Source organism: Macrotis lagotis, chromosome 1 (genome assembly GCF_037893015.1).
Source record: "Macrotis lagotis isolate mMagLag1 chromosome 1, bilby.v1.9.chrom.fasta, whole genome shotgun sequence".
Classification (NCBI taxonomy): domain Eukaryota; kingdom Metazoa; phylum Chordata; class Mammalia; order Peramelemorphia; family Peramelidae; genus Macrotis; species Macrotis lagotis.
In genome coordinates, this window is record NC_133658.1 from 828,009,940 (window position 1) to 828,035,965 (window position 26,026).

General features: G+C 36.4%; 1 protein-coding gene across 6 annotated transcripts in view; it reads right to left on the reverse strand.

The window, feature by feature from the left end:
* The window catches only part of NEK5 (NIMA related kinase 5), a 118,037-nt gene that overhangs the window by 10,729 nt on the left and 81,282 nt on the right, over positions 1 to 26,026 (reverse strand). For 4 of the 6 annotated variants that reach the window (XM_074217199.1, XM_074217197.1, XM_074217200.1 and 1 more), the window contains 6 exons: positions 23,849 to 23,929; positions 23,553 to 23,621; positions 19,170 to 19,296; positions 16,323 to 16,373; positions 14,804 to 14,929; positions 11,310 to 11,447 (listed from right to left, as the gene is read on the reverse strand). In XM_074217199.1, coding sequence (XP_074073300.1) covers positions 11,310 to 11,447; positions 14,804 to 14,929; positions 16,323 to 16,373; positions 19,170 to 19,296; positions 23,553 to 23,621; positions 23,849 to 23,929 — 592 coding nt within the window. The remainder of the gene's footprint in view (positions 1 to 11,309; positions 11,448 to 14,803; positions 14,930 to 16,322; positions 16,374 to 19,169; positions 19,297 to 23,552; positions 23,622 to 23,848; positions 23,930 to 26,026) is intronic. The other 2 variants (XM_074217198.1, XM_074217202.1) reach the window with 1 other exon arrangement.

Consider the following 26,026-nt stretch of genomic DNA (forward strand, 5'->3'; position numbering starts at 1 on the left):
TGGTTTATAAAAGAATTGTTGCAGCAAAATTAAGATGACTTGCCCAATATCATCTAGGTAGTTAGCATCACATTATGTGTACAATTGTATACAATTATGAGATTTCACTTTATTAGAAATTCATCAAGACATTTGTTTTACTGAACATGTTAAGCAATGAAAACTTTTTTTGTTGTCATTCAGTTGTTAATCATGTCTGACTCTTTGTGACCCCATGGACCACTATATATCAGGCCCTTCTATCTTTCACTGTCTCTCAAAATCTGTCCTCATTCTTTTATTTTTAGGGGTTTTTTTTTTTTTTTTTGCAAGGCAAATGGGTTTAAGTGGCTTGCCCAAGGCCACACAGCTAGGTAATTATTAAGTGTCTGAGATCGGATTTGAACCCAGGTACTCCTGACTCCAGGGCTGGTGCTTTATCTGCTACGCCACCTAGCTGCCCCTGTCCTCATTAATGTTTGTTGTTTGTGTGATGTTTCCTGTCCATCTTATCCTTTGCCATCCCCTTTTCCTTTTGCCTTCAATCTTCCCAACATCAGGGTCTTTTCCAATGAGTCCAGTTTTACCATTAGTTGGTTAAAGTATTTAACCTTCAGTTTAGTTTTTGACCTTCCAGTGAATAGCCTGAATTAATTTTTTTTTGCAAGGTGATAGGGTTAAATGGCTTGCCCAAGGCCACACAGCTAGGTAATTATGAAGTGTCTGGGGCTGGATTTGAATTCAGGTACTGCTGATTCCAGAGCCAGTGCTCTATCCACTGCGCCACCTAGCCACCCCTAATTTCTTTCAATATTAACCAATTTGACCTCCTCACTATCCAAAAAACTCTCCAACACCCAATTTGAAAGCATCAATTCCATGATGCTCAGCTTTCCTTTTGGTCCAATTCTCACAGCCATACATTATTATTGAAAAAATTATAGCTTTGATTATATGAACAAGTTTGTTGGCAAGGTGATATCTCTGCTTTTTAGTATACTGTCCAAATTTTCCATAGCTTTTTTTTTTTTTATTTTTTGCAAGGCAATGGGGTTAAGTGGCTTGCCCAAGGCCATACAGCTAGGTAATTATTAAGTGTCTGAGACTGGATTTGAACCCAGGTACTCCTGACTCCAGGGCTACTGCTTTATCCACTACACCACCTAGCTGCCCCCATAGCTTTTTTTCAAAGGAGCATTTTTTAATTTCATGGTGGTGGTTGCTATGACCTTTGAGCCCGGGTATATAAAATCTGATATTGGGTAAGTGTGAAAAATGGGTATGTCTTATTGATTAATCTCCTCTAACAATCCATTTCAGGGTACCTCAAATGGTCTATAACCTCCTTTTTTTTTTTTAACTCTACAAGCATTTATTAACGTACTTGCTCTGTTACCAGACATTGTGATAAGCACTGGAAATTAAAAGAAAGAGGGGGGGAAAAACGTTTTTGCTCACAACAAACTCCAGAAGGGATGACAACATGCAAAAACCATAGGCAGATGATATTTAGAGAATAAATTGAAAATTAATTCCAGAGGGAAGGCATGAAGTTTAAGGAGAAATAGGAAAGACTTTCTGCTATAAAGAATTTTTGGCAGAAGGTGCGAGTATATGAAACTTGAAGGAAAGTTTGGAGATTAGAAATAAGAAGGAAGAGAGAGCAAGACATGGCAGATATCTATCAAAAAATGCCCTTAGATCAGGAGATGGGCATTATTGTGAAGAACAGAAAGGAGACCAGTGCTAGTGGATTTCAGAGTGCATGGAAGAGAGTAAGAAGAAAGAAAACTAGAATGTTAAGAATGGGCCAGGTATGAAAGGCTTTAAAAGTCAAATAGAAGGTGCTATATTTGGTCCTGGAGGTAGTGAGGATTGAGAGAAGATAGTGGTATATTAGGACCTCAGAGAACCCAGTTCCCCTACAAACATTCCCGTGAAAGCTCTAAAATTGTAAAGGAACAGGAATAAAAAGAAGACTAAAGAGAATTAGCTACAACCCTTTCCATGCAGTTCAGATCCTTTGAATTGCAAAGAGGAGATAAAGTATTCTGGCTTGAAAACAAAGAGAAAATCAACCCAATCCCACAACAGGTCTCTGGGATAAACTAGCACCATGAAGTATGATAAAGGGAGCTCATCCACATTGGACCATTCTTAATTCAACAAGCAGGACATCTATGCCAAAGCTGGTATCCAGGTAGTCTTGGTTTGAACCACAGTAAGAAACAAGGCCAGAGAATTCTTAGAGGAAAGTAGGAACCAGTTTTAAGTACCACACTCAACAAACTTAGTCTACCCATCTGATCTGGAGTGTGGAAGTAGAGTTTGATCCAAGCACAAACCCCACAATCCAAAAATAAAGACTGTAGATCTGAGTAAACAGAAAAAAATGCCATGCACAACGAGAAAAACACTCAGTACAGAGAGAAATCCAGTTTCCTCCCAACAGAAGGGAGTAAATTCTCAAATTCAAGCAGAGTCCCTCAGAATGGTCATATAAAATCAATACAGATTCTATTCCAAGTTTTCTCAGTCATTTTCTTTGGCAGCTGCCATCTTCCTATGTGCTACAATCTCTTGCCTCTTTTGTAACACTGAAATCACTTTCTTTGATATAACTTCTGGCTAGTGCTGAGAAATGAATGATGCTCAAACCTGACATACGCTAAGTGATCAGCTCCAGGTGATGATATACTTCTTGAATAATGAGGCAATTTCTCCAGAAAAAGCATCCCTTTGGGGAAGATAACTAATGTTACTAGCTTGTGAACAACTTCTATTTTTCAGACCATTTTCCTGCTGACCGCTCTTGTCATGCCCAGTTCAAGATAGGGACCAATGTGGAATCTCGTGGAGCTAGTCATGCATTTTGACCAACCCAAAGACATGAGTCAGGGAGTCTTCTAACATTAAACCTTGATTGGCACAATACATTCTGTAAGCTGAGCAGGTGCTTAAACTGGATAGTCTGAGATTTTCCATTTAATTCTTCTTTGTTCTTCAAAACCTCTTTACTTCAGGCTCAGAGAATGAAACAGTTCTTATAAAGATGAGCCCCCTCCATTCTTGTATTCTTCTACTCTCTTTAGAGTATTTCATTTTAGATGAGACTCATCTTCCTGAGTTCAGATCTGACTTCAGACACTTAATAACTGTGTGACCCTGAGAAAGTCACTTAATTTTATTTGGCTCAGTTTCCTCATCAGTAAAATGAGCTGTGGAAGGAAATGGAAAACTGCTCCAGTATCTTGCCAATAAAACCCCAAAGTGAATCCCAAAGAATTAAACATGATTGAAATGACTGAACGATAACACTTTCTAGAATATTTTTATCAATTATTTTATTTTGAATTCTAATAATTTATCAACTTTATCATTTATTCCCTCTCATTTTCATCTCTCCAAGTCTATTCCCTTCTCTATTGCCTCCTATTCTCTTCTCCTCTCCTAAAAATCTCTTCACTTTACTATCCCCAGTATCAACCTGTCTTTCCTTCCTTTCACTTTTAGATGCCTAAAAAAGAAAAGTATATACTCCTTGCCTCTACTTCCTCTGCACAAACTCATTCCATTTTCCTCTGCAATCTGGCTTTCCTGTAAATGAGTTAGTGACAGCTGGATGTCACTGGCCTCCAGGGATAACATATTGAGTCAAGTAGCAACAAAGAGCTTTCATCCATTAAGAAATATTAATTTTGGGATTGGATCCCTGGCATCCCAGTGAGAGATTTGGCCTCCTGCCTTCACACAGGTCTAGTGAGAACAGAAGAGTACCTGGACTCAACTGTTAAGTTCCAATTTGTACAGATATTAATGAATTCATACTATTAGAAGCTATAATCATGTAAAGTATGGTCATTGATTCTAGTCCAATGGAACGATGAAGTGTGAATTTGAATAATTTTACTTCAGGGGATTAATTATTCACATTAATCAGGAACTAGATGTATCATCATGTTTCCCTTATAGCCAAAGGTCAACAAGGGCCTTGAGTTCAGAGTTCTTAATCTGGGGATAGAAGATGGGGGAAATAATAAGGGAAAGGGGAAGGGGGAAGGGGAAGGAAGGGGGAAAAGGCCTTATATTTATCTCATTATAACTCATTTACATTGTAATTCTATACATTTTCTATGATTTTTAAAATATTCTAAGAAGGAATCCATATGCTCCACTGGACTTCCAAAAGGGTACATGTCCAAAAAAAAAAAATCTCAGTAACCTATGGCTATAGATACACAGTCATCCAGTTATGACTTCATCCAGGAATGAAAAAACTTTCTGAAAACTTTGTTTTCTTTCACTCTTGTAGAGAATTGTTAAAATACACACACACACACACACACACACACACACACACACACACACAGAGAAAAATCATTCTAGTAAATGACTTTTAAGAAAAATATCATAAGCTTAATTTCAATAGATAAATAGATTGAATGACATATTAGATTTTCCATTTAGTTTTTGTGGAGTTTTTGGAGAAAATTCAGCCTGCAGTTCTGTAAGACATCTAATGAAGAAAAAGCAAATCTTTAGGAAAGGAATGCAAACAAGCTTGCACAATCCCAGAGAGATGATGCCAGTAAACAAAAATCATTAAGGAGGTGTTCAAGAATACCTCAGGGTTCAGGAATCTAATATATATTATATATATATATATATATATATATATATATATATATATATATATATATATATATATATATATATATATATATATATATATAGTCATTGCTTGCCCATGATGCTCAGAGTCTTATAACCATCCTAAGCAGCTGTCAAAGAAAATATCCATATGGTTGTACTCTTTTATCAAAATGCCTTTAGAGAAATTGTCAGTGACTATTGTCCATATGAAGATGCAGGGTTATTGATTAAGTCATTTTATGGGCAGCTGTTACAACCATCAACACCTGGAATGATGAATCCAGAAGGGAAATTTTTTTTCCCCCCCCAGACCCTTATTTTTTTTTTAGGTTGTTTTTTTTTGCAAGGCAAATGGGGTTAAGTGGCTTGCCCAAGGCCATACAGCTAGGTAATTATTATGTGTCTGAGGCCGGATTTGAACTCAGGTACTCCTGACTCCAGGGCCAGTGCTCTATCCACTGCGCCACCTAGCTGCCCCTCCTTTTTTTTTTTTAACATTTTATTTGTTTTACAGTTATATGTACCTATCATTTTTTTTTTGCAAGGCTCTGAATTCTACAATTTCCCCCCCCCTTCCCTTCCCTCCCCCCTCGCCTGTCTGACAGTCTCTACATTATTTCCATGCCATACATTGATGTAAATTGAATGTTATAAGAGTAAACATAAGAATAAACATAAACCCCTTCCCCCCACCCCAGAAGATGGGAAACCTCAAGGAGAGAGAGAGAGAGCCATTGAAATCTGAACACAGACTAAAGTACATATTTCTCCATAAAATAGTCTTTTTGGCAAGTGTACATCTGGCATTCTACTAATGCATCCAGCCCAGTGTAGCTGAACTCTCTGAAGTAATATTAGAATGCTAGGCAGTTTCACTTCAGGAAAGGACCTTAGTGTCTGCTATATTCTGCCAGGTGATCTTCAGAATCATCTTAAGATAATTTAAGTGGAGTGTGATTTAGTTTCCTGACCTGGTGCTAGTAGACTGTCCAGGTTTCACAGGCATATAGCAATGAGGTCAGCATAACAACTGGAGACCTTCAGTTTGGAGGTCAGTCTAATACCAATTCTCTCCCACGCTTTCAGAGCATCCCAAATACTGAGCTGGCTCTGGCAATGCAAGTATCAACTTCATTGTCAATGTGTATCTCCCTGGAAAGGACACTGCCAAGGTAAGTGAACTCCACAGTATTCAAAATTTCTCTATTTGCTGTAATTTATGATTCCACATATGGAAGGTATGGTGCTGGCTGATGGAACACCTGTGTTATTTTGATGTTATTAGGCCAAAATTAGCACAAGTTGCAGAGAATCAATCCATACTTTGTTGCATCTCAGTTTCAGAGGCTGCATTGAGTATACAATCATCTGCAAACGGAAGATCATGCACTGACACTCTCCATTTTGGTCTTGCTTGTAACCTTTTCAAGCTGAAGAATTTGCCATCAGTGCAGTAGCCAACCCTGAGGACATGTTCATACTCAGTGACTGTGTTTGATAACATGACTGAAAACATCATACTAAAAAGTATGGGAGCAAGGACACATTCTTGTTTCACTCCATTGGTGCCTGGGAAATCTCAAGAGCATTGGTCCACAATCCATTACCTGGGCATGTATGCTTTCATGGAACTGACATACAATACTGATGCACTTCTCTGGGCAACCAAATTTTGACATAATTTTCCATAAACCCTCACAATTTATAGTATCAAAGGCCTTAGTCAGATCTATAAATGATGTATGCAGAGCTCTGTTCTGTTCCTGGCATTTTTCCCTGAAGTTGTCAGGCATCAAACATTATATCAACTGTTCCTCAACCATTTCTGAAGCCACATTGGCTCTTGGGGAGGTGACCATCTTCCAGATGAAGAATCAGCCCATTGAGAAGGCCTCTGGCAAGCATCTTACCAGCAATGACTAAAAGAGAAGTACCCCTATGATTGTCATAGGACAAACTATTCCTTTTATTTTTATAGAGGTGGACAGTAGAAGCATCCCTGAATTCTTGGAGGATAACTTCTTCATGCCATATAACCTGGAAAATTTTAGTCAGTTTTTGGTTGAGCAATAGACTCCCCCCCACCCCTGGTAGATCTCAGCTGGAAAAGAATTAGCAACAGGTGCTTTGCCACTTTAATCTAATGGCATTCAAAACCTCTTCTTCAATTGGAACTTCAGCTCAGGACTGATTGACTGCAACTTGAGGTAAACAGTAAATGGCTTCTGCATTGATTGAAGATGGTCTATTAAGAACACTATAAGGGGCGGCTAGGTGGCGCAGTGAATAGAGCACCGGCCTTGGAGTCAGGAGTACCTGGGTTCAAGTCCAGTCTCAGACGCTTAATAATGACCTAGCCGTGTGGCCTTGGGCAAGCCACTTAACCTCATAGCCTTGAAAAATCTAAAAAAAAAAAAAGAAAGAACACTATGGAGATGTTCAGCCCATCTCTCAGATCATCTCCCTAACATTATCAATGTGAACCCATCAGCACTGAGTAGCTGAGATACACCATATGTCTTTGGCCCATAAATAGCCTTCAGAGCATAATAAAAGCATTTTGGTTTGTTACTATCTGCATAAAACTGAATTTCATCTTCCTATTTACTGAGCCAAGAGTCCTGCATCTCTTTAAGTTTTGCTTGTACTTTACTTCTGATAGAATTAAATGCTGCCTTTTTTTAGGCTGTTTTTTTTTTTGCAAGGCAAACAGGGTTAAGTAGTTTGTCCAAAGCCACACGGCTAGGTCATTATTAAGCGTCTGAGGCTGGATTTGAACCCAGGTACTCCTGACTGCAGGACTGATGCTCTATCCACTGCGCCACCTAGCTGCCCCCTAAATGCTGCCTTCTTAGAAACAGATGAACTATCATGCTGGTAAATCCTGTAAAGGTTTTCATTTAGCAGCTTCTGTATTTCCCCATCATTTTCATCAAACCAGTCTTGCTGTCCGTGAGTGCTCTGGCCCAGATGAGCAAATGCAGTGCTGTAGACCAGATCTCTGAAGGCTGGCCACTCTTTTCTGCTTCATTGTTGCCAATGGCCTATTGATTCAGTTCCCCATCAGAGAGACATTCTAATCTCTTGACATTAATTCTTCTAGTAGTCATTTTGCCTTGGGGCCATCACTTTGATTGAATTTGAATATTTAGCTTAGAGAGGATGAGTCTGTGATCAGTCCAGCACTCTGTATCACACTTGCCTTTGTTATTCTCATATCCTGTCTGTCTCTTCTTACAATCACATAGTCTATAGATGCCAATGCTTTCTAAGAAGGTGCATCTAGGAAGCTTGATTAGTTAGGTAAATGGAAGATAGTGTTTGTGATGAGAAGGTCATGAGATGAAGTCTTCAGTAGTAGGTGTCTACTGCTGTTCTGTTTCCAATCCCATTCTTCCCAAGGATTCCCTGCCATGTTTGGTTATTTGAGCCTACTCAAGCATTAAAGTCACCTGGAATTATAAGCTTGTCCTTTTTTGGTACACTGACAATAAGGGTCTCCATAAAATTTTTCTTTAACTTTATCAGTGTTCTTCATGGTGGGAGCATTGCTACTGATTGAGAGTGACAATAAGAAGAGAACTTAAAATATAATAAGTTTCTCAGAAGAACTCTACAAGTCAAAAAAAACAGCACACTTTAATGCAAAAAATAATACACAAAACCCCCTGGAACTTCTGAAAATAGAAAACAAAGTGTCAATTGAAAGAATTTACAGATTGCCTTCAAACTAACAAAAAACAAATGCTACTGCAAACTTCAGTATCCATAATAATAAAATTTAACAATGATACTGAAAAATAACAAATTCTGCAAGTAATGAAAATATCTTCAAATAGAAAGGGAAAAATTGAATAATGCAAGACCTACAAAAACCATAGTTGGGAATGGAATAATGTCTTTATAGTACAAAGAAGCTCAAGATAAAACTTAAGATAACCAACCCTGTGGATCTGAGTTTACCTATTAATGAAAAAATGATGGTTATTCAGTTAAAAAGAGATATTCTAAGCATTCCTAAAAATAAAATCAAACCTGATGGAATTATTTGCTTCTCATCCATCAGACAACAGAAATTAAAAAAAGTAAACAAATAGAGGATCCAAGGATTACAGCAGCATCAACAAAATAACAACAGAGAAACAAATGAGAGATTTCTTTGTAAACTCACACAAAGAGAAAAGGATGGAAAGCAGAGATTCAATAGAAATTGTGGTGGAGAAAAAGATCTAAAACAGCATAGCCTGAAATCTCACAATAATCCCCAATAGGTGAATCAATGTTTATTGTGAGATTAAATTACAGAATGGGAGGTTGCAACAAAGTGGAGAGGGAAGGAAAAACATTGATGGAATAACTCATAAACCCTAAATCAAGACAAAGGAGGCAGTTAGGTAGCTCAGCAGTATGCTGTATCTGGAGTCAGGAAGACCTGAGTTCAAAACAGACCCTTGTGACATATAAAAGTTTGAGAAACATAATTTCTGAGTAATTAATCATTTTATTGATCATGCTAGCAAGAATTAATTAAAGGGGTCAGTGGCACTCTTAAATGCCAAAGAATCTTCCTGGAAAGCACTCAATGTTTATATATGCCTTTGGTAAATTGAGTGTTGCCTGAGAGTGCCAATCAACTCTGATTGATTAACAAGTAATAGGAGAAGGAAAACTATAATGAGAAGTGGGCTTATTCTAATGAATGCTAGGAGTCATGGCTTTGATCACTCACTTTGATCACTTTGATCACTTGATCAAAGAGACTGATCTATAGCCATATAACCTAATTTACGGTCATCTAGACAAAAGAGAGAATTCACTTTTACCCTGGCCTGAGTAAAACATAGTGGACTAAAATACATCAATTCACCTAAACTATAATTTCTATGAATTTTCTAGTTTCGCCAGGTCAGTTTAGCCCAAGATTTCATCTCATTATGAATCCTGAACTTCACAGGCTACCTGAATAACCTACAGGGGCTGATTTATAAATAAAGAAAAGAAGGGGAAAATACTTTAGTCCTAATTCAATAACTGATTATTAAAATAAGAGAATAATAATCATTTCTTTCATCTCAGACATTTATTAGCTGTATGATCTTGGGCAAGTCATTTATTAGCTGTATGATCTTGGGCAAGTCATTTAACCTGTTTGCCTTAATCCACTGGAGAAAGAATGGCAAACTACTCCATTATCCTTTCTAAGAAAATCCATCACCAGTAGGATTCACAGGGTCACAAAAAGTCAGATACAACTCAATGACTAAACAACATTCAAGTCAAAGGCTAACAGCAAAAGGCAAATAACTTCTTTAGTCTCTCTGGTGAAGAGCCTCCAGGAGATTGAGTGATGAGGTAAAAGGGGGCAAGGGGAGGAAGGGGGGAAATCTGGCTTTAATGGTAGGAGGAGGTAACAGTGATGAATACTACCATGGGAGAAGAGAGATATTCTATAAAAGGAGATGAGGATCTTAACTATGGGTTAAATCTAAAGGATCTGATACTTAGAATGACAACTCACTCTGCCTCATGATAAGGGGAACTGGAGCTTCTGGGGATAACTGCCACCCAGAAGAGTAGGAGAACATGGATCCAGAGGGGAGATTTTGAAGCAAATGGAGGAAAAATTACCAAGTGAAGAGCAAAAGTTTGTAACAAATTGCACAATCTGGTAGAAAATTCCTCTAATGAGGCAATAGCCTCTTTATTATTTAGAGGAAATGGAGTTTCTAAGAGTGAGACACAACGACAAAAGAAGGATGGAGGGGATGGTCAAGATCTATAAGTTAATAAAACAGAAACTGCTTAGAAGAAAGAACCCAGAATCAATACCTTAGAAATTTCACTTGTTTAGCAGCTACTGTGAATCCTTTGTGTATTATGCATATCAATCAATCTGTTCAAATAAGTTATCTTATATCTGAAATGCCAGTATCTGATATCATACCTGCAAGTAATTATTGGAGGTGGGGTCCCTTTACTTATATTTGTAAACATCTAGACACAAACCAGATTTTAAAGTTCCCAGTAAGATTTTTACCACAGGTCATTTAGATTGAACTCAGACCATAAGCCTAGGACCCTGAATCACAGGTTCTTTGTTTACTAGTTTATCTGTTTGATGTGAGCAGTACTAGAGTAGGAATCAATCTCTCATTGTTAGATGGATTTTCTGTAAACACTGGAAAGGAAGAATTGCTTTCCTCAAAATAAATTGAAGTGTTAAATAAAAGCTCTTTAGAACATCACAATAGAGTTACTTTGCCCATTGGAAAGTAATTAGAGATTGCTCAGTGACTCAGAATACCAAGTGAGCTCCAAGTTATCAAATATAAAGTTACCAGTTCTACCTATCCCACTAGACAAAAAGAAAACAAACCCACCTTCTTGTAAATCCATAAGTCTATTGTACAATGCTCAGCAAAGGAAATTTCTAGAAATGTTAAAAACTTTGCCACTCATTTCTCATAGATTTTTTTTAAATCACCTTATTACTGGCCTTGGAGTCAGGAGGTTCAAATTCAGCCTCAGACACTTAATACTTTTAGCTGTGTGACCTTGGGCAAGTCACTTAACCCCATTGCCTTGCAATGCCCCCCCCCAAAATCACCTTATTGTTCTCACAGGTGTCTTGCCAAAGTTCAGAGAGACAATTATGATCTTAATAATAAACTCCATACCATACTCTTGTTCATTTGCAGAAAAGGAGTCACTGGCCAGCTCTGCTGCTGCTAACATATTCATTAGGGTCTCTGGTGATTCCTGTTTCCACTGTTTCCTATTTTCTGAAGCATCTTCAGTTATAATGACCTGGCCAACTGGAAGAAGTGTTAATAGGAAAAAAAATTAAAATGATTTTTTTTCTTTTTAATAGAATTACAAAATGTTTGAACTGGAAAAGGTCTTTAGAGAATATTTGGTTCAGTTTCCTTATTTTACAGACTAGGAAACCAAGTTCAGGGAAATAAATTGATTTGGTGAAAGTCACACACACAGAGTAATGTATGCATTTTTGCATTATAAATTTAATTTTTTTATTATGAAAACTTTTATCAAATTTAAATTTTAAACTAGATTTATTTCTTCCTAGCTTATTTCTTTGACTTAGAAATCAGAAATAAATTGTATAATTTCTCTAACCTCTCCTGAAATCCTATTCCAATGTCTTATTTGAACCTGAGTTCTTAAGGGCCACATTAACAGTGTTAAGTTCTGACAAGTCCTACAAACCACAGAGGATTGGATTATGAGTTCGATAATGGTCACAATCTGGTAACTCTTGTCCAAGAACCATCCTAGCTAAGTTCACAGAAGCACAGGATCATAGATTTATTGCTAAGATGTAAGCTCCATGAGGTCAAGAAGTCTCTCACTTTGATGTTTGTATTGTCAACATTGAGTAGACCCTGGGGAGGCAGGGCAGCCAGGTGGCACAACAGATAGAGCATATGGCCAGGGAATCAGGAGGACCTGAGTTCAAATTCAGTCGCAGACACTTAATAATGACCTAGCTGCGTGACCTTGGGCAAGTCACTTAATTCCATTGCCTTATAAAAGCCAGCAAAAAAAAAAGTATATGTGTTGTTTCCCCTTAATAAAATGTAAATTCTTTGAGGTCAAAGGTTTTAAAAAAAATACTAGTAGACTGCCTGGCACATTTTAGGGACTTAATACATGTTTATAAGTTGTTTGGAAGTGATTTTTAGAGGTTTTTCTATTCCAACTCCCCTCTCCCCACCTTATTTTAAAAGATGAAGGCTCCAAGTTTCAGAAAAGTTAAATGACTTGCTCCAGGTCACCAAGGGAGGAAAGTTATAGAGCTGACCTGTGAACACAGGTCTCTTGGACTCAAATATAGTAGTCTTTCTACTTCAGTACACTGTTCCCTTCCCAGATTGATAAAGGGGTGATAGATTTATCAGTCAAAACAACTCAGACCATTTCCTAAGGCATAGAAGTTTGAGAACTATACCAGAGAAGGAAATACCTATATCCACAGAATTATAAATCTTTGATCTATTCTTAAGATTCTTTTTTCCCAGTTATTTTACCTAGAGGTGGATGTTAAGTTTCACTGTAGTATGAAATATTAGCCAATCAATAATTCAAGTTATTTTGCTTGACTATAGTTAACAATTTTTTTCTAACCACTCATTTTCCAGTCTTAAAAACTTTTTTATGTTATATATGTAAAATATACAACTCCTCCCTAAGTGCACACTGTAATAAGAAACCCTAGAAATAAAGTGATGATGCTCAATATGTGAAATGATACTATCTATGGAATGGCACATAATGCTCATTGGGGGAAACACAAGAAATAGGCCTAAAAGGTAAGAGGAAGAGGTTTCATATAAGAAAATATAAAATTGTAGATTTAGAGATGAAAGAGACTTCAGAGGCTGTTGAATTGAACCCCCCTTATTTTGTAAATGAGAAAGTGATGTAATAAGGCATATCACAAAGCACTTTGTAAATATTATCTCATTTGATCCTCACAACTTTGAGAGGTAAGATACTGTTTTTATCTTCTTTTTTACAGATGAGGAAACTGAGGCAGATAGCAATAAAATGATGTGCTCAAGGTTCTTCAGCTAGTAAGTGTCTGAATTCTATTTTGAACTCAGGTCTTCCTGACTCCAGGCTCAGCTTGCTATAAAGGGTCTGAGACCGAATTTTAAACCAGGTTTTCTTGATTTCAAGTCTTGCTGCCTACCTGACATACCATCTTGATTCTTGAGATATAGAAAATCACCAAAACAATCTAACAAATTTTCTCTGGAAGACTTAGAGGTACAGTATACTGTGGTAGAAAGATCACTAGAACAAGACCAGGGTCAGATAACCTAGGGTTTGCCCTTCTTCTGTCACCAACTGCCTTGGGTGACTTTGGACAGGTTGAAGGAACTCTCTGGACTTCAGTTTCTTTATGTGCAAAATGAGCACATTGGACTGGATTATTACTAATATCCCTTTCCACTCTAATTTTTTATGCAAAATTTAAGATGAGGGAGATCAATAATCTGTCTTGGACAATTTGAGTCATTTTGAGGATTAAGATGATAATAATAGTTCATATATACATACATATATATATATATATAGCATTACTGAAGAGGACTGGAGCAAAACATGAATCCATGATCCAGGCTGTACAAAAGCAGATACCTGCTAAGGAATGGCCAGGATTGCGGATTCATACTCTGCTCCAGTCCTCTACTCATTATAGAGTACTTTATCACAAGTCTGTGAGATCATCTTTGCATTATTATTATCATGTTACATATAAAGAAAAGTCAAATTACTTGCTCAGGATCATACAGCTAATACAAGATAGAATGGGAATTACAATCTAGGTGTCTGGATTCAGAGTTCATTATATATATCATACTGAATGCACTCTGAGAGAGACAGACAGAGAGAGAACAGACAGAGAGATAGACACACACACACACACACAGAGAGAGAGAGAGAGAGAGAGAGAGAGAAGGAGAGAGAGATGGGTACATCATTTAATTGCTGTTTGCCTCAGTTTCCTCACCTGTAAAAAGAGAATAATAATAATAGCATCTTACCTCTCAAGGTTGTTGTGAGGATCAAATGAGGTAATATTTGCAAAATACTTTGTACCATGATTATTATTAAATTGCTTCTCTTTGACTCATTTTCTCGTTTACAAAGGGGGTTCAATTCAACAGCCTCTGAAGTCTCTTTCATTTCTAAATCCACAGTTTTATATCTTCTTATATGAAACCTCCTTCTTTTACCTTTTAGGCCTATTTCTTGTGTTTCCCCCGGTGAGCATTATGTGCTAGATAAAACCCCTCAGATCAAGTGTTCTGAACAGTTTTTATGCCATGGACCCCTTGGGCAGTCTGTGAAACCTATAGCTCCCTTCTCAGAATAATGTTTTTAAATGCACAAAATAAAATGCATAGGATTATGAAGGAAACCAAATATATTGAAATATGGCTAACAAAATATGAAAATAATTCATAGATCCAAATCTAGCTTCTTTCTATAGGTCAGGTTTTTTCATTATTTTCGATCAAAGTCCCTAAGAACTCTTCTGTAAAAGAGAAACAATCAAATGCCCTCTCATGACACAAGTGGAAAGTAGTTCAGCTTCTCTTGGTGACGTGGATGACACCATCCTGTAAGCCACTGGACTCACCTCCAGTGGTGGTAGAGTAGGTTGAAGTGATGTCTGCTTCCTCTATCATATGTAACAGTGTCTGAGGAACTCGAACACTCCAGTGCCGCCTCTTTTCTCCAGTAATGACATCCTGTTTGTGAACAGCTGAAACGGGAAAATAATGAAATAATTCAGAGGTAGCCAAACTGTGGGTTTGCCTATCTTGTGATGTGTTAAAAAAAAAAAAAAAAAAACAACTGGAAGCCCTTCCAAGAGTTGGACAAACCAGAAGTCAGAAATAGGTCTACTTTAATTTTACTATACATCACAAGGATCTGTCCATAAAAGCTGATTCCAGTTCAATCTCAGTTGCCAATATGGCTTAAGCAAGGGAACCTCCATTGGAGTAATATCCATAGGATATTCTATGAGACTGGTGACTGGGATGCAAGTAGATTGCCTTAAAAGCTACTGGTTAGGTAGAACAATTGTAACAACAAGGGATAAAATTTAGCCAGCACTTTAAGATTTACAAAGTGCATTACAAATATTATCTCATTTGATCCTCACAAAAATCCTGGAGAGTAGGTATTATCATCTCCATTTCACATATGAGGAAATTGAAGCAGAGATTAAGTGATTTGCCCAGAGTCACACAATTAGTATTTGAAGCTGGATTTGAACCAAGTTTTTGACTTCAGGTTCAAGCACTTGAATCTGAAGCACTTGGACCAGACTGTCCAGTTGTCAGATCTAAAACCTTATCCACTAAGCTACTTCTAAGTCTCAGAAGAGAAAGTGTTGATGGTAATTCCTAGTAGAGGATATGGGAATGGTCATCCACAGAGACTGAAAAGTTGATAGAACTGAGAGGTAGGGCCAACTACTTTTTGACTGTAAAAAGAGCCTTTGGCTAGAGCAAGGAGAAGGAAGAAGACCTTTGTTCATATCTAGGGACAGAAGAGTGGCCATTAGGGCCAGGCAGCCATAGCATTCTTTTTTTTTTAAGTTTTTTTGCAAGGCAGTGGGGTTAAGTGGCTTGCCCAAGGCCACACACACAGCTAGGTAATTATTAAGTGTCTGAGATTGGATTTGAACTCAGGTACTCCTGACTCCAGGGCTGGTGCTCTATCCACTGCGCCACCTAGCTGCCCCTAACCATAGCATTCTTGAACCCCAAAATCCTAACAATCCTGATAACCCTGGAGCCAAAAACTATTAAGATGTCCTTGAAATTAATCCACAAATCTCCACACTGACTACCATAACCAAAATGAGAGAAGATGGAGACAAGCATCTCTTTTTCTTATTCTCAGGGGTGTTTTGGAGAAGAACATTTGACTGAGAATCAGAAAAATTCATCTTTCCAAGTTCAAATCTGGCTTCATAATCTTACTTACCTGTGTGATCCTGGGTAAGTCACTTAACCCTGTTTGTCTCAGTTTGCTTATCTATAAAGTGAGCTGGAGGGGTATCTAGATGGCTCAGTGGATAGAACACAGGCCCTGGAGTCAGCAGTACCTGAGTTCAAATCCAATCTCAGACACTTAATAATTACTTGGCTGTGTGGCCTTAGGCAAGCCACTTAAACCCATTGCCTTGTAAAAACCTAAAAAAAAAAAAAAAACGTGAGCTGGAGAAGGAAGTAGGGAAACCACTCTAGGATCTTTGCTAAGAAAACCTTAAAAGAGTCTGAAATGACTGAACTACACTCATTTTGTATAAGAGGTTTTCTCTGTTTCTATTGCCTATTTATTTTCCTATATAAATTATCTTGCCTTTCTGTTTTCATTAAATTCACTGCTGTTTGATTTTTTTTTTAGTCCAACATGATTTGTGACTAGAAAATGTCAATAGAATGGGAACCTGATCTATGTTAGCATAATTTAGACCAAAATACCACAATGATATCAAGGTAGCTAGGGATCTCAGAGGCAGTTGTGAAGCCCTGGGTTACATGTAAATACAAATAAAACAGCACGTGGTTTACTATGGTTAACTGCTATGGCTAACCCACATAATGAATGAATACAGTACTTAATGAATCCTTGTGGATTGATTAATAAGAATTTTTTAAAAATGAACAGGTGCTGTGATTAAACCTAAGTGGAAAGATTTCATCTGTATGAATCAACAGAATTAAGTGCTCAATATGGTTTTAGTTCCAAAGGCATTTTTTCCAAAAATACAAAGTCCTTGGGTACATTCCATCTTTAATAAATGAGTCCTCCAAGGCAGAAGAAATTTTTGGAATTTAAAGGAGAGGTTAAAAAAATTAGATTTGAGGGGCTGCTAGGTAGCACAGTGGATAGAGCACCGGCCCTAGAGTCAGGAGTACCTGAGTTCAAATCCAGGCTCAGACACTTAATAATTACCTAGCTGTGTGGCCTTGGGCAAGCTACTTAACCCCATTGCCTTGCAAAAACCTAAAAAAAAAAAATTAGATTTGAATGTATAGTAAGGATTTGAATGAAAATATTCTAAGAGTAAAGAAACAAGAAAGTATAAGCTACCTCTGGGAGAAAGTATAGAATCTATAGATGTTATAAAGGTTTTTGTTGCTGTGGAATCATTTCAGTCATGTCCTATTTCTTGGCAAACAAACTAGAGTAGTTTGCCATTTTCTTCTCCATTTCATTTTGCAGATGAGGAACTGAGTTGAACAGGGTTAAGTGACTTGCCCAGGGTCACCTAGTTAGTAAGAATCTAAGGCCAGATTTTTAACTCAGGTTCTCCTAACACAAAGATTGGAGCTCCATCCACTATACCACCAAGCTGTCATTATAAAGGAAAAGAACATCTTCCCAAAGTATTGTTTTCCACATCATGTTCCAAAGAAGACTAATGTTCTGCACTGAATGTGGAGTTCCATGAAAAAATTTCAAATTTATCAATAGTTTCCATCTGAAATACTCAATATGAAACTATATCTGTATCAAAAATATCAATTTAGGATGTGAAAATAGGCTTACATTCCTCTATTTTATTTTTGTATTTTCACCAGCATCTTCCTTTATCTCAGGTGTGTTTTATACTCTCAGATCCCAGATCATTTATGAATTCTATATTTCAAGTTTTCTATGATTATATAGAATCATTGAATCTCAGAAAGAGAACTGAACCCAAGAGGTCATCTAATCTAACTCCTATTCAAATTACAAATCCTCTTTTTTGTATACCTCAAGTTATGGGGAACTCCCTATTTCCTGAGGCAGACCATTCCATCTTTGGAGAGCTCTGAATGTTAGTAATGTTTTTATTATATGTTAGTCAACAAATACTTATTAGAGGTTTCTATGTAGTCTAAGTTTGTTTCCCTATTAAATGATATCCATTGCTCTTAGATTTGTCCTTGGGGCTAAGCGGCCCAAGCCTAATTCTTTTCTGACCACAGTGCTTCAGATTTTTGAGGACTGCCATTTGGAAAACACTCATCCTTTTATACCTCCTTTCAAGTTAATGTTACCTGTTTTTATGCCAGTCCTTCTATGGTTTGTATGAACTTATGTGAAAAAAATCCAGTGAGAGAATATTCCAGAAAGTGGCTGTTAGCATTAACTGGATGATAATAGATTACAGACCAGAAGATTAGCATCATCAGAATGAAATATCTCAGGAAATTTTTCTTATACGTGTCTAGAGTGACCTATACCTTTGGTTTTAACTAGAAGCCCAGAAGGGGTTCTTTCATGTTGTGATATAACTCCAAAGGAAGAAAGAAAAAATAAAGAGAAAGGATAGGGGAAGAAAGAAAGAAAGAAAGAAAGAAAGAAAGAAAGAAAGAAAGAAAGAAAGAAAGAAAGAAAGAAAGAAAGAAAGAAAGAAAGAAAGAAAGAAAAGAAAAGAAAAGAAAAGAAAAGAAAAGGAAAAGAAGGAAGGAAGGAAGGAAGGAAGGAAGGAAGGAAGGAAGGAGGGAAGGAAGGAAGGAGGGAGGGAAGGAAGAAAGGAAGAAAGGAAGAAAGAAAGAAAGAAATGGAGGGAGGAAGGAAGGAAGGAAGGAAGGAAGGAAGGAAGGAAGGAAGGAAGAAAACAAAAAGAAAGACTGTGAGACTTCATACTAGGCAATTCTTAGAGGGGGATGCTGTAAGAGAGGGAAGACCAATTAAAATAGAATTGTGATCTCATTCCCTATTTTGAGATGTCTTGTAGAGTGTTTTGACAAAATGAGAAACAATTTTCTTTGTTGGAGCTTATAAGAGACGCTTTCTAGGTTCTAGAGTTCCCAAACAGAATAGAATATCCTAAAGGCTAGTAAACACTTTCTTTTATGGGAGAATGTCAGATACACTGAAAATTACATTAATTCCTTCAGGAATTAATAAAATTTTGTTACAGTATATTGAATTGTATTCAGTGGGTCCATGTCTTTACCAGTTTTTGCCTGTATTTTCCTAAAACAGAATACCTGCTTCTGAACAATTTATTTTTTCCAAAGCTTGGTCAATATTATCTTCATATTCATTCATAAACTGCTTTTCCTTAAGCTTCATACCATCCTCAAAAGTCAAAGTTTCATTCAGTGCATCTATTTCCTAAAAGAAAATCAGTGTTTAATGAGAAACACAACAAATATTCAGAAAAAATTGTGAATTCCATTCCCCATTATATCACTAGACACATAGTATCAATCAGTTAATAAGCATTATTTAAGTGCCTGCTATGTGCCAGACACTTAGAGATAGAAAAAAAATGAAATTATTTTCTCCCTTTAATGTTTCAAGTCTAACAGGGGAGATTCTCTCTCTCTCTCTCCATATATATATATATATATATATATATATATATATATATACATATACACATATAGAAACACATACACATATGTATACATACCTAAGTATGTACAAAACATAATAATATAAACTCAAATAGATATTTTTACAGAAGAGACCACTAGCAACCAATGGGAGTAATGAGGACTTTATGAAGAAAATAAAGTTTGAGGGGAGCTTTAAAGACAACTAGAATATTTGAAGGGATGTCAGTGAGGAAAGATGGCATGTCAGGTATGGGGGAAAGGCAATACAAAGACCAGGAGCTGCGAGATGGAGGGTCCTGTATAAGGAACAACAACAAGGTAGTCCAAGGAAAGTAGAAAGAAATATCATATATTAAACCTGGAGAGGAAGGTTGGAGCCAGACTTTGAAAACCTTGCAATGCCAAACAGGATTATATTTGATGCTGAGGTAATAGAGAACTGCTGAAATTTATTGAGCTGAGGAGTGAGAAGGTCAGACCTGGGTTTTAAGCATGCTCCTTCTCCAGCTAGATGGAGGAAGGATGGGAGAAGGGAGAGACTAGAGGGGGTACTAATTAGGAGGGCTGCAATGGTATAAGACAGTAAATGCTTATTAAACATTCATAATGAATAATTATCAAAACTCACATTTATAAGGGGATATTAAGGTTTATAAAGTGTTCCTCTCAACAACAATTTTACAGAGCTCATCATGTGTCATTATCCACAATATGCAGATGAGAAAATCAAAGACCTGAGATTCTAAGTAGCCTGATCAATATCCATAGCTCATAAATCAGCACAAATTAGAAATACTTAAATTTCCCATCCATATGAACAGCCATGACTATTCAGAGATTAAATAAGGGGATATTATTTATCAGAATATTCATCCATTATAAGATAAGGTATTAAAACATTTTGCTGCTTGCCAGGAGTTTTGTTAAGTGGTCTCCCAAACAATCTTCATCAATTGACAATGTCCTACTATCTGTCTGTTTTAATATTTTTGGTACTCATTCCCTTCTCTCCATTCATGTGGCTGGCTACCCTGGTTCAGGCCCCATTACCACTCACCTGAACTGTTATAATAGCAATAAGAATAAATACTATAAATTTTTACAACATATTCCTGGTTAAAGGTTGATTTTCTTCACTATTGTAAGGAATGGAATGTCCTCTTTGAGACTTTGAAAAGAAGATTTGTCTTGCCCTCCTTAGACCAGAAAAGAATTGTGTCCTAGTTGCCCTGCTCTCCTGGTACTCAAACTCATAAAAACATTACCTCCCTCATGCAAGAGAGCCTTGTAGAAGGATGGTTCTTTTTGATATCAAATAATAGAATGGTCTCCAGGGAAGTTTAAGGATTTGTCTACTGATGCTGTATAAGTTTTCTGGCCTCCCTCAGCCATTAGAATGGCCTCCATCTACAGATTAACTTATTCTAGAGAATAAAACTTCATATTTAACCCTTATTTTCTGTCATTGTTCTATTTTTAAGATTTTGCTTTTAATGTTAACATTTTTTAACTGATAACTTTGCAACACTCCAATATGTCCTCTGACCCAATTGCCAAAATAATCTTCCAAGGGCAGACAGCTGAGCATAAAAATCCCTACTCAAAAATCTTAAGTGACTCTTATTGCTCATAGATAAAATACAAATTCCTTAGTCTAGCAATTAAGACCACCTAGAATCTGGTTCCAAGTAACCTCTTCAGCTTTGTTTTACATTGCTCCCCTTGGCAGACTATCTCTGAATTTAACACATTGCCTTTTCCCTCCCTGAATTCCCACATATCTCTTGGTACTGGAATGCACTCCTTGTCTCTGTTTCTGGACACTTATTTTCTCCTAAGGTTTCATTCAGAAGCTATTTGTTTTGTGAAGTCTTACCTGATCCCTCTAACTATTAGTGGTTTTTCCCTCCTCAAAGATTCCTAGTCTTTACTGGATTTTCTCCTTTTTCCCCCTTCCTTCTCTACTTTTCATATTTATCTTCTCAGGGAAATGTATTTTTGAAGGCAAGGATCATTCTGTTTTTGCTTTTTTATTCCTCACACCTAGCACTTGAAGCACATGTAAGATGCATAGGGAAAAAGTAATAAATATCTATTGAATGACATAGAAATTGTTTTTTTTCAATTTATATTATTTATCAGAATATTCATCCATTATTTATTCAGAGCATTCCTCTTTGTGTTAAGGTAGACTGTTGAATAAATGAGGTTGCCACTATTAAGGAAATGAGTTCAGTTCAATTTAACATTTATTAGGTACCATGTGCCAGAAACCAGGGATTACAAAGACAGAAATGAAACATTCCCTGCCCTTCAATTAGACAAGAGCAGATGGGGAATTAAGATTCATGGAACCTTGTCTTTTTTTTTTTTTTAGGCATTCCAGTATGATATTCAGATACAGTTTCATTTCTAAGAGAAACCATAGCAAAGATCCCAGGAAACAGTAAGAAAACATTTGTACTCCTACATAATCCAATTCTCTATGACATGCATCACAAATATTGTGGTAAGGGAGGAAAGGAGACTAGCTTTAGCCCATAGAATTGGCAATCTCATCTTAACAGTGGAATGTGAAGCTTGGGTGAAAAGATAAGTTCCAAATAAGCAGCAAAATCTTAATCAAACATTACTCAAGACACTTTTCTATTGACCTTTAACTGTTCCTCCTAAAGATTACTTTGGCTAAATTTGAGAGAGGTAGCATGCAATAGTGATTAGAGAGCTAGCCATAGAGTCAGAAAGCCCTGAGTTCAAGTCCTGTCTCTGTCATAGTACCTTGTCTTAAAAGATCAATGAGAGAAATAGGGTTCTGAGATATTTTCTCAAAGATTTAAATAAATATATAAAGTACCAATTATTCATCTTAAAATATTTTGATTTGATCTTATTAGAAAGCTCATTATTAAAAAAAAATAGCTATATATTTAGGGGAGGAAATCAAATGACAGAATTCATTCAAGAAGATTTTCTCAAAAAATAGGTGAGGTGATATTTTTGTTGTAAAACCTCAGAGTTTGATGAAATTCTCAAATAAATATGGTATAATCAGTCTTTTTCTAAAAATATATGTATTAGTCATATTGTAAAAGAAATCTTTTATAAAAGAAAAAACCATGAAAAATAAAGAAAATGAAAAATATTATGCTTCAATCTGTATTCACCCTCCATCAGTGCTTTCTCTGGATGGGGATAGCACTTTTCAGTGCAAGAATTTGGAATTGTCTTGGATCACTGTAAAAAAAAAAAAGAAAAAACCCTAAGAAATGGGATGGGCTTGACCTCAGTGATGCCAGTCCAGCATGGGTTGGGAGTGGGGTGGAGATGTGGATCAAACTTTTATAGTCTTGCCCACTTCCTGTGCAGAGAGAAGTCAGGAGAAAGGGGGTTGGTTAAAGGGTATCCCATCTGCTTCATGGAACTGAAGTCGGGTACCCACTTTGGAAGATTGAGAGGCAGGAAGCAGGAGGAGGGGGAGAGGGATGGGCTGAAGTTGCTCTTATCTTGGACTTTTATTTATTTAATTTTTTTTTCAAGGCAATGGGGTTAAGTGGCTTGCCCAAGGCCACACAGGTAGTTATTAAGTGTCTGAGACTGGATTTGAACTCCAGGGCCTGTGCTTTATCCACTGCGCCACCTAGCCACGCCAATATTTTCTTAATATTAAAAAACTAGACAGATTTCTTCTTCCACACTTCCTCCCCCCAAGTCTTCTCTTCTCCAGGGGGAAAAAACACAGGTTTTTCAAACTGTTATCCTAATGCATGATCTCAAAACTCTGCCATTTTGGTTTCTTTCCTCTGGACATTCTCCATCTTGAAAATGCCCTTACTCAAATGAGGTACCCCAAACTGAACACAATATTCCAAATGTGATTTAATAAGAAGAAAAATATTTCAATAAAACCCCCTCATGAGAATTTTTATAATATGTTTTTCCCTGTGTATTGTTCCAGGAAATTATTTACTAAAATATTCTTTTTAAGATTAACAGACAAAAAACAAAAATGCATAATAATTAAAGTCATACCTCTTCCCCTTGCTTAGTGTTTTCATCAGTATTACATTTGTTTAGATTTATTTCAAACTTCACTCCTCCCTAAAAATTAAAAAAAGAAATTCCTTTACTTTTTAATATTCTAGTGAAATTCATATTTATAACAATTGAGGACAATTCGCTTTAGAGACAGAGAGTTTAAAGATACTTTCAAACTCTGAGACAATTCTATAATAACATGGTTAAAAAACAAACAAACAAACCTGTAAACAAACTAAGCTATAAAGATGGAGACCCATGGTCAAAAAGCGACAACAATGCCTATTTACCTTAACCTTGTATTTCTGTTCTAGCATTTTTCTTCCCTGTTTGCTCTGTAGCCTGATTTGTTCCAATTTTCTTTCAATGTCCTGAAAGGGCAGGGAAAATAAAAGGATTTTAAAAGCACAATTGTATATACACAAGCCCTAAACTATAATACACTTTTAAAATGAACTAGCTTACAGACTGAATCCAATTGTCCATTCCCTTGTAAACAGTGTCCCTTGAAAGTGATTTACCATGCATTTGTGCCTCTAAGTGCTGTCAACATCTGTTATTCTGATTGGGAACCTCAGCCTAGCATAACCATGAATAAGTCACTCTAGCTTTTCCTATACAAAGGTCTGTAATTCGATATTGCTAATCCCTTGTCTCTTAAAAAGCTTTCCATTATATAAATGTGACACACTTTAAGGAAAATAATAAATGAAAATAAGAATTTATCAAATAGAAAAATCAAGCTTGATTATTTGCTTCACAAAACATTCACTGGAGGGTTTGGTTAAAAAGAAAGTTCTCTTAGTATATTTAAAATATAATTCTATTTATAAATATTTGATTTAAATATACATAGTATTGCATTAAACATAATATACACACTATTGTATTTACCTCATTTCTTTTTCTTACTATTTTCTCTCAAGAATCACCTGAACCAATTTCGGCATTGAATTTGGTTAATTCTGGGTTATTGGGAGAGGTTTCTTGAAAACTACAATGGATCTATGGTTTTGTAGAAACAGATAAACCCTCCAAGGATGCAAGATGGCTCAATAGAGGGGCCTGGCCTAGAGAAGATTCATCTTCCCGAGTTCAGATCCAGCCTCAGACACATAGTGTGTGACCCTGGTCAAGTCACTTAACTATCTTTGTTTCAGATTCCTTATTTGTAAAATGATCTGAAAAAGGAAATAGCAAATCCCTCCATATCTTTGCCAAGAAAACCTCAAATGAGGTCATGGAGAATTGGATTTAATGGAGGATGTAATGTTCACTCATGATCAACTTATAAAAACATCTTTGGAAGAATATTAAAATACTCAAATGAGTCTGTGACAATTAAATGAGATAAATGTAAAGTACTTATTTAGCACATGTTTTGCTTAGTCATTCAGTCATGTCTGACTCTTTGTGATCCTGTAGGATATTTTCTTGGCAAAGATACTGAAGTGGCTTGCCATTTCTTTCTCCAGTTCATTTTATAGATGAGGAAATTGAGCCAAATAAATGAAATGACTTGCCCAGAGCCATACAGTTAGTGTCAGATCCAGATTTAGATCCAGGTCTTCCTGTCTTTAAATTCACTGTTCTGAATCACCCTCACACATAATAGGCATCAATAAATATTTGTTTTCTCTCTTCCTTCTTCATATGTGTGTGTGTGTGCGTTTCCTCCAGTGATACAGATCTGAACTTATTCATGAATACTCAATCTGTATAAGTCTTATCCTTGTCCTTCCATAAATTCATTATAGGAGCTTCCATCTAAAGTATCTTATCATTATAGGGATAACAACGAAGTATTGATTATTGCTTGCTTTCTCTATAACCAGCTTTTTTTAATGGAATTTCTTATTTTAGTTATTTTTGAGTTCTCTTATTTGTTTGGGCATGCTTACTTCCACTATGCATATTTCAGTTATTCACTAAATAATATTCATTTTAAAATTCTTTTGTGACTATAATATTCCTCAACTCATGGCTAATAATTCTACCAGTAGAATAAATGATTAGCTTTTTTTCCCAGAATAAGTTTGAAGTCTTTAAAGGAGCTTTGCTATTTCTCAGAAGCAATTCAGTCTGTTCTCTTCATATTTAATTCTAGACTAAATAAATTTGCAGCGTTTGAGTATGTGTATGTATATATATATGTGTATATTGGAGTATATATATATATGCATACATAAATATATATGTGTGTGACAAACATGTACAGATACAGGGAAAGCTCTGCATGTTGTTCATTTAACGTGTCAAAATCTGAGCAAGAAGTACTTTTCATCCACTTGGTTTTTTTCAGTGTGGATGGTTAAAATAAACTCTTTTAAGTGGTCATAGATCTTATCCCTGAGGTTCTGCAGTGATCTATGGTTTAATGTAATTTCAATAATATCAAATGACCTTTACAGAAAGAAACAACTGGATTTCTCACCATCAAAACAAGGGAATCCTTCAAGGCAGATTCT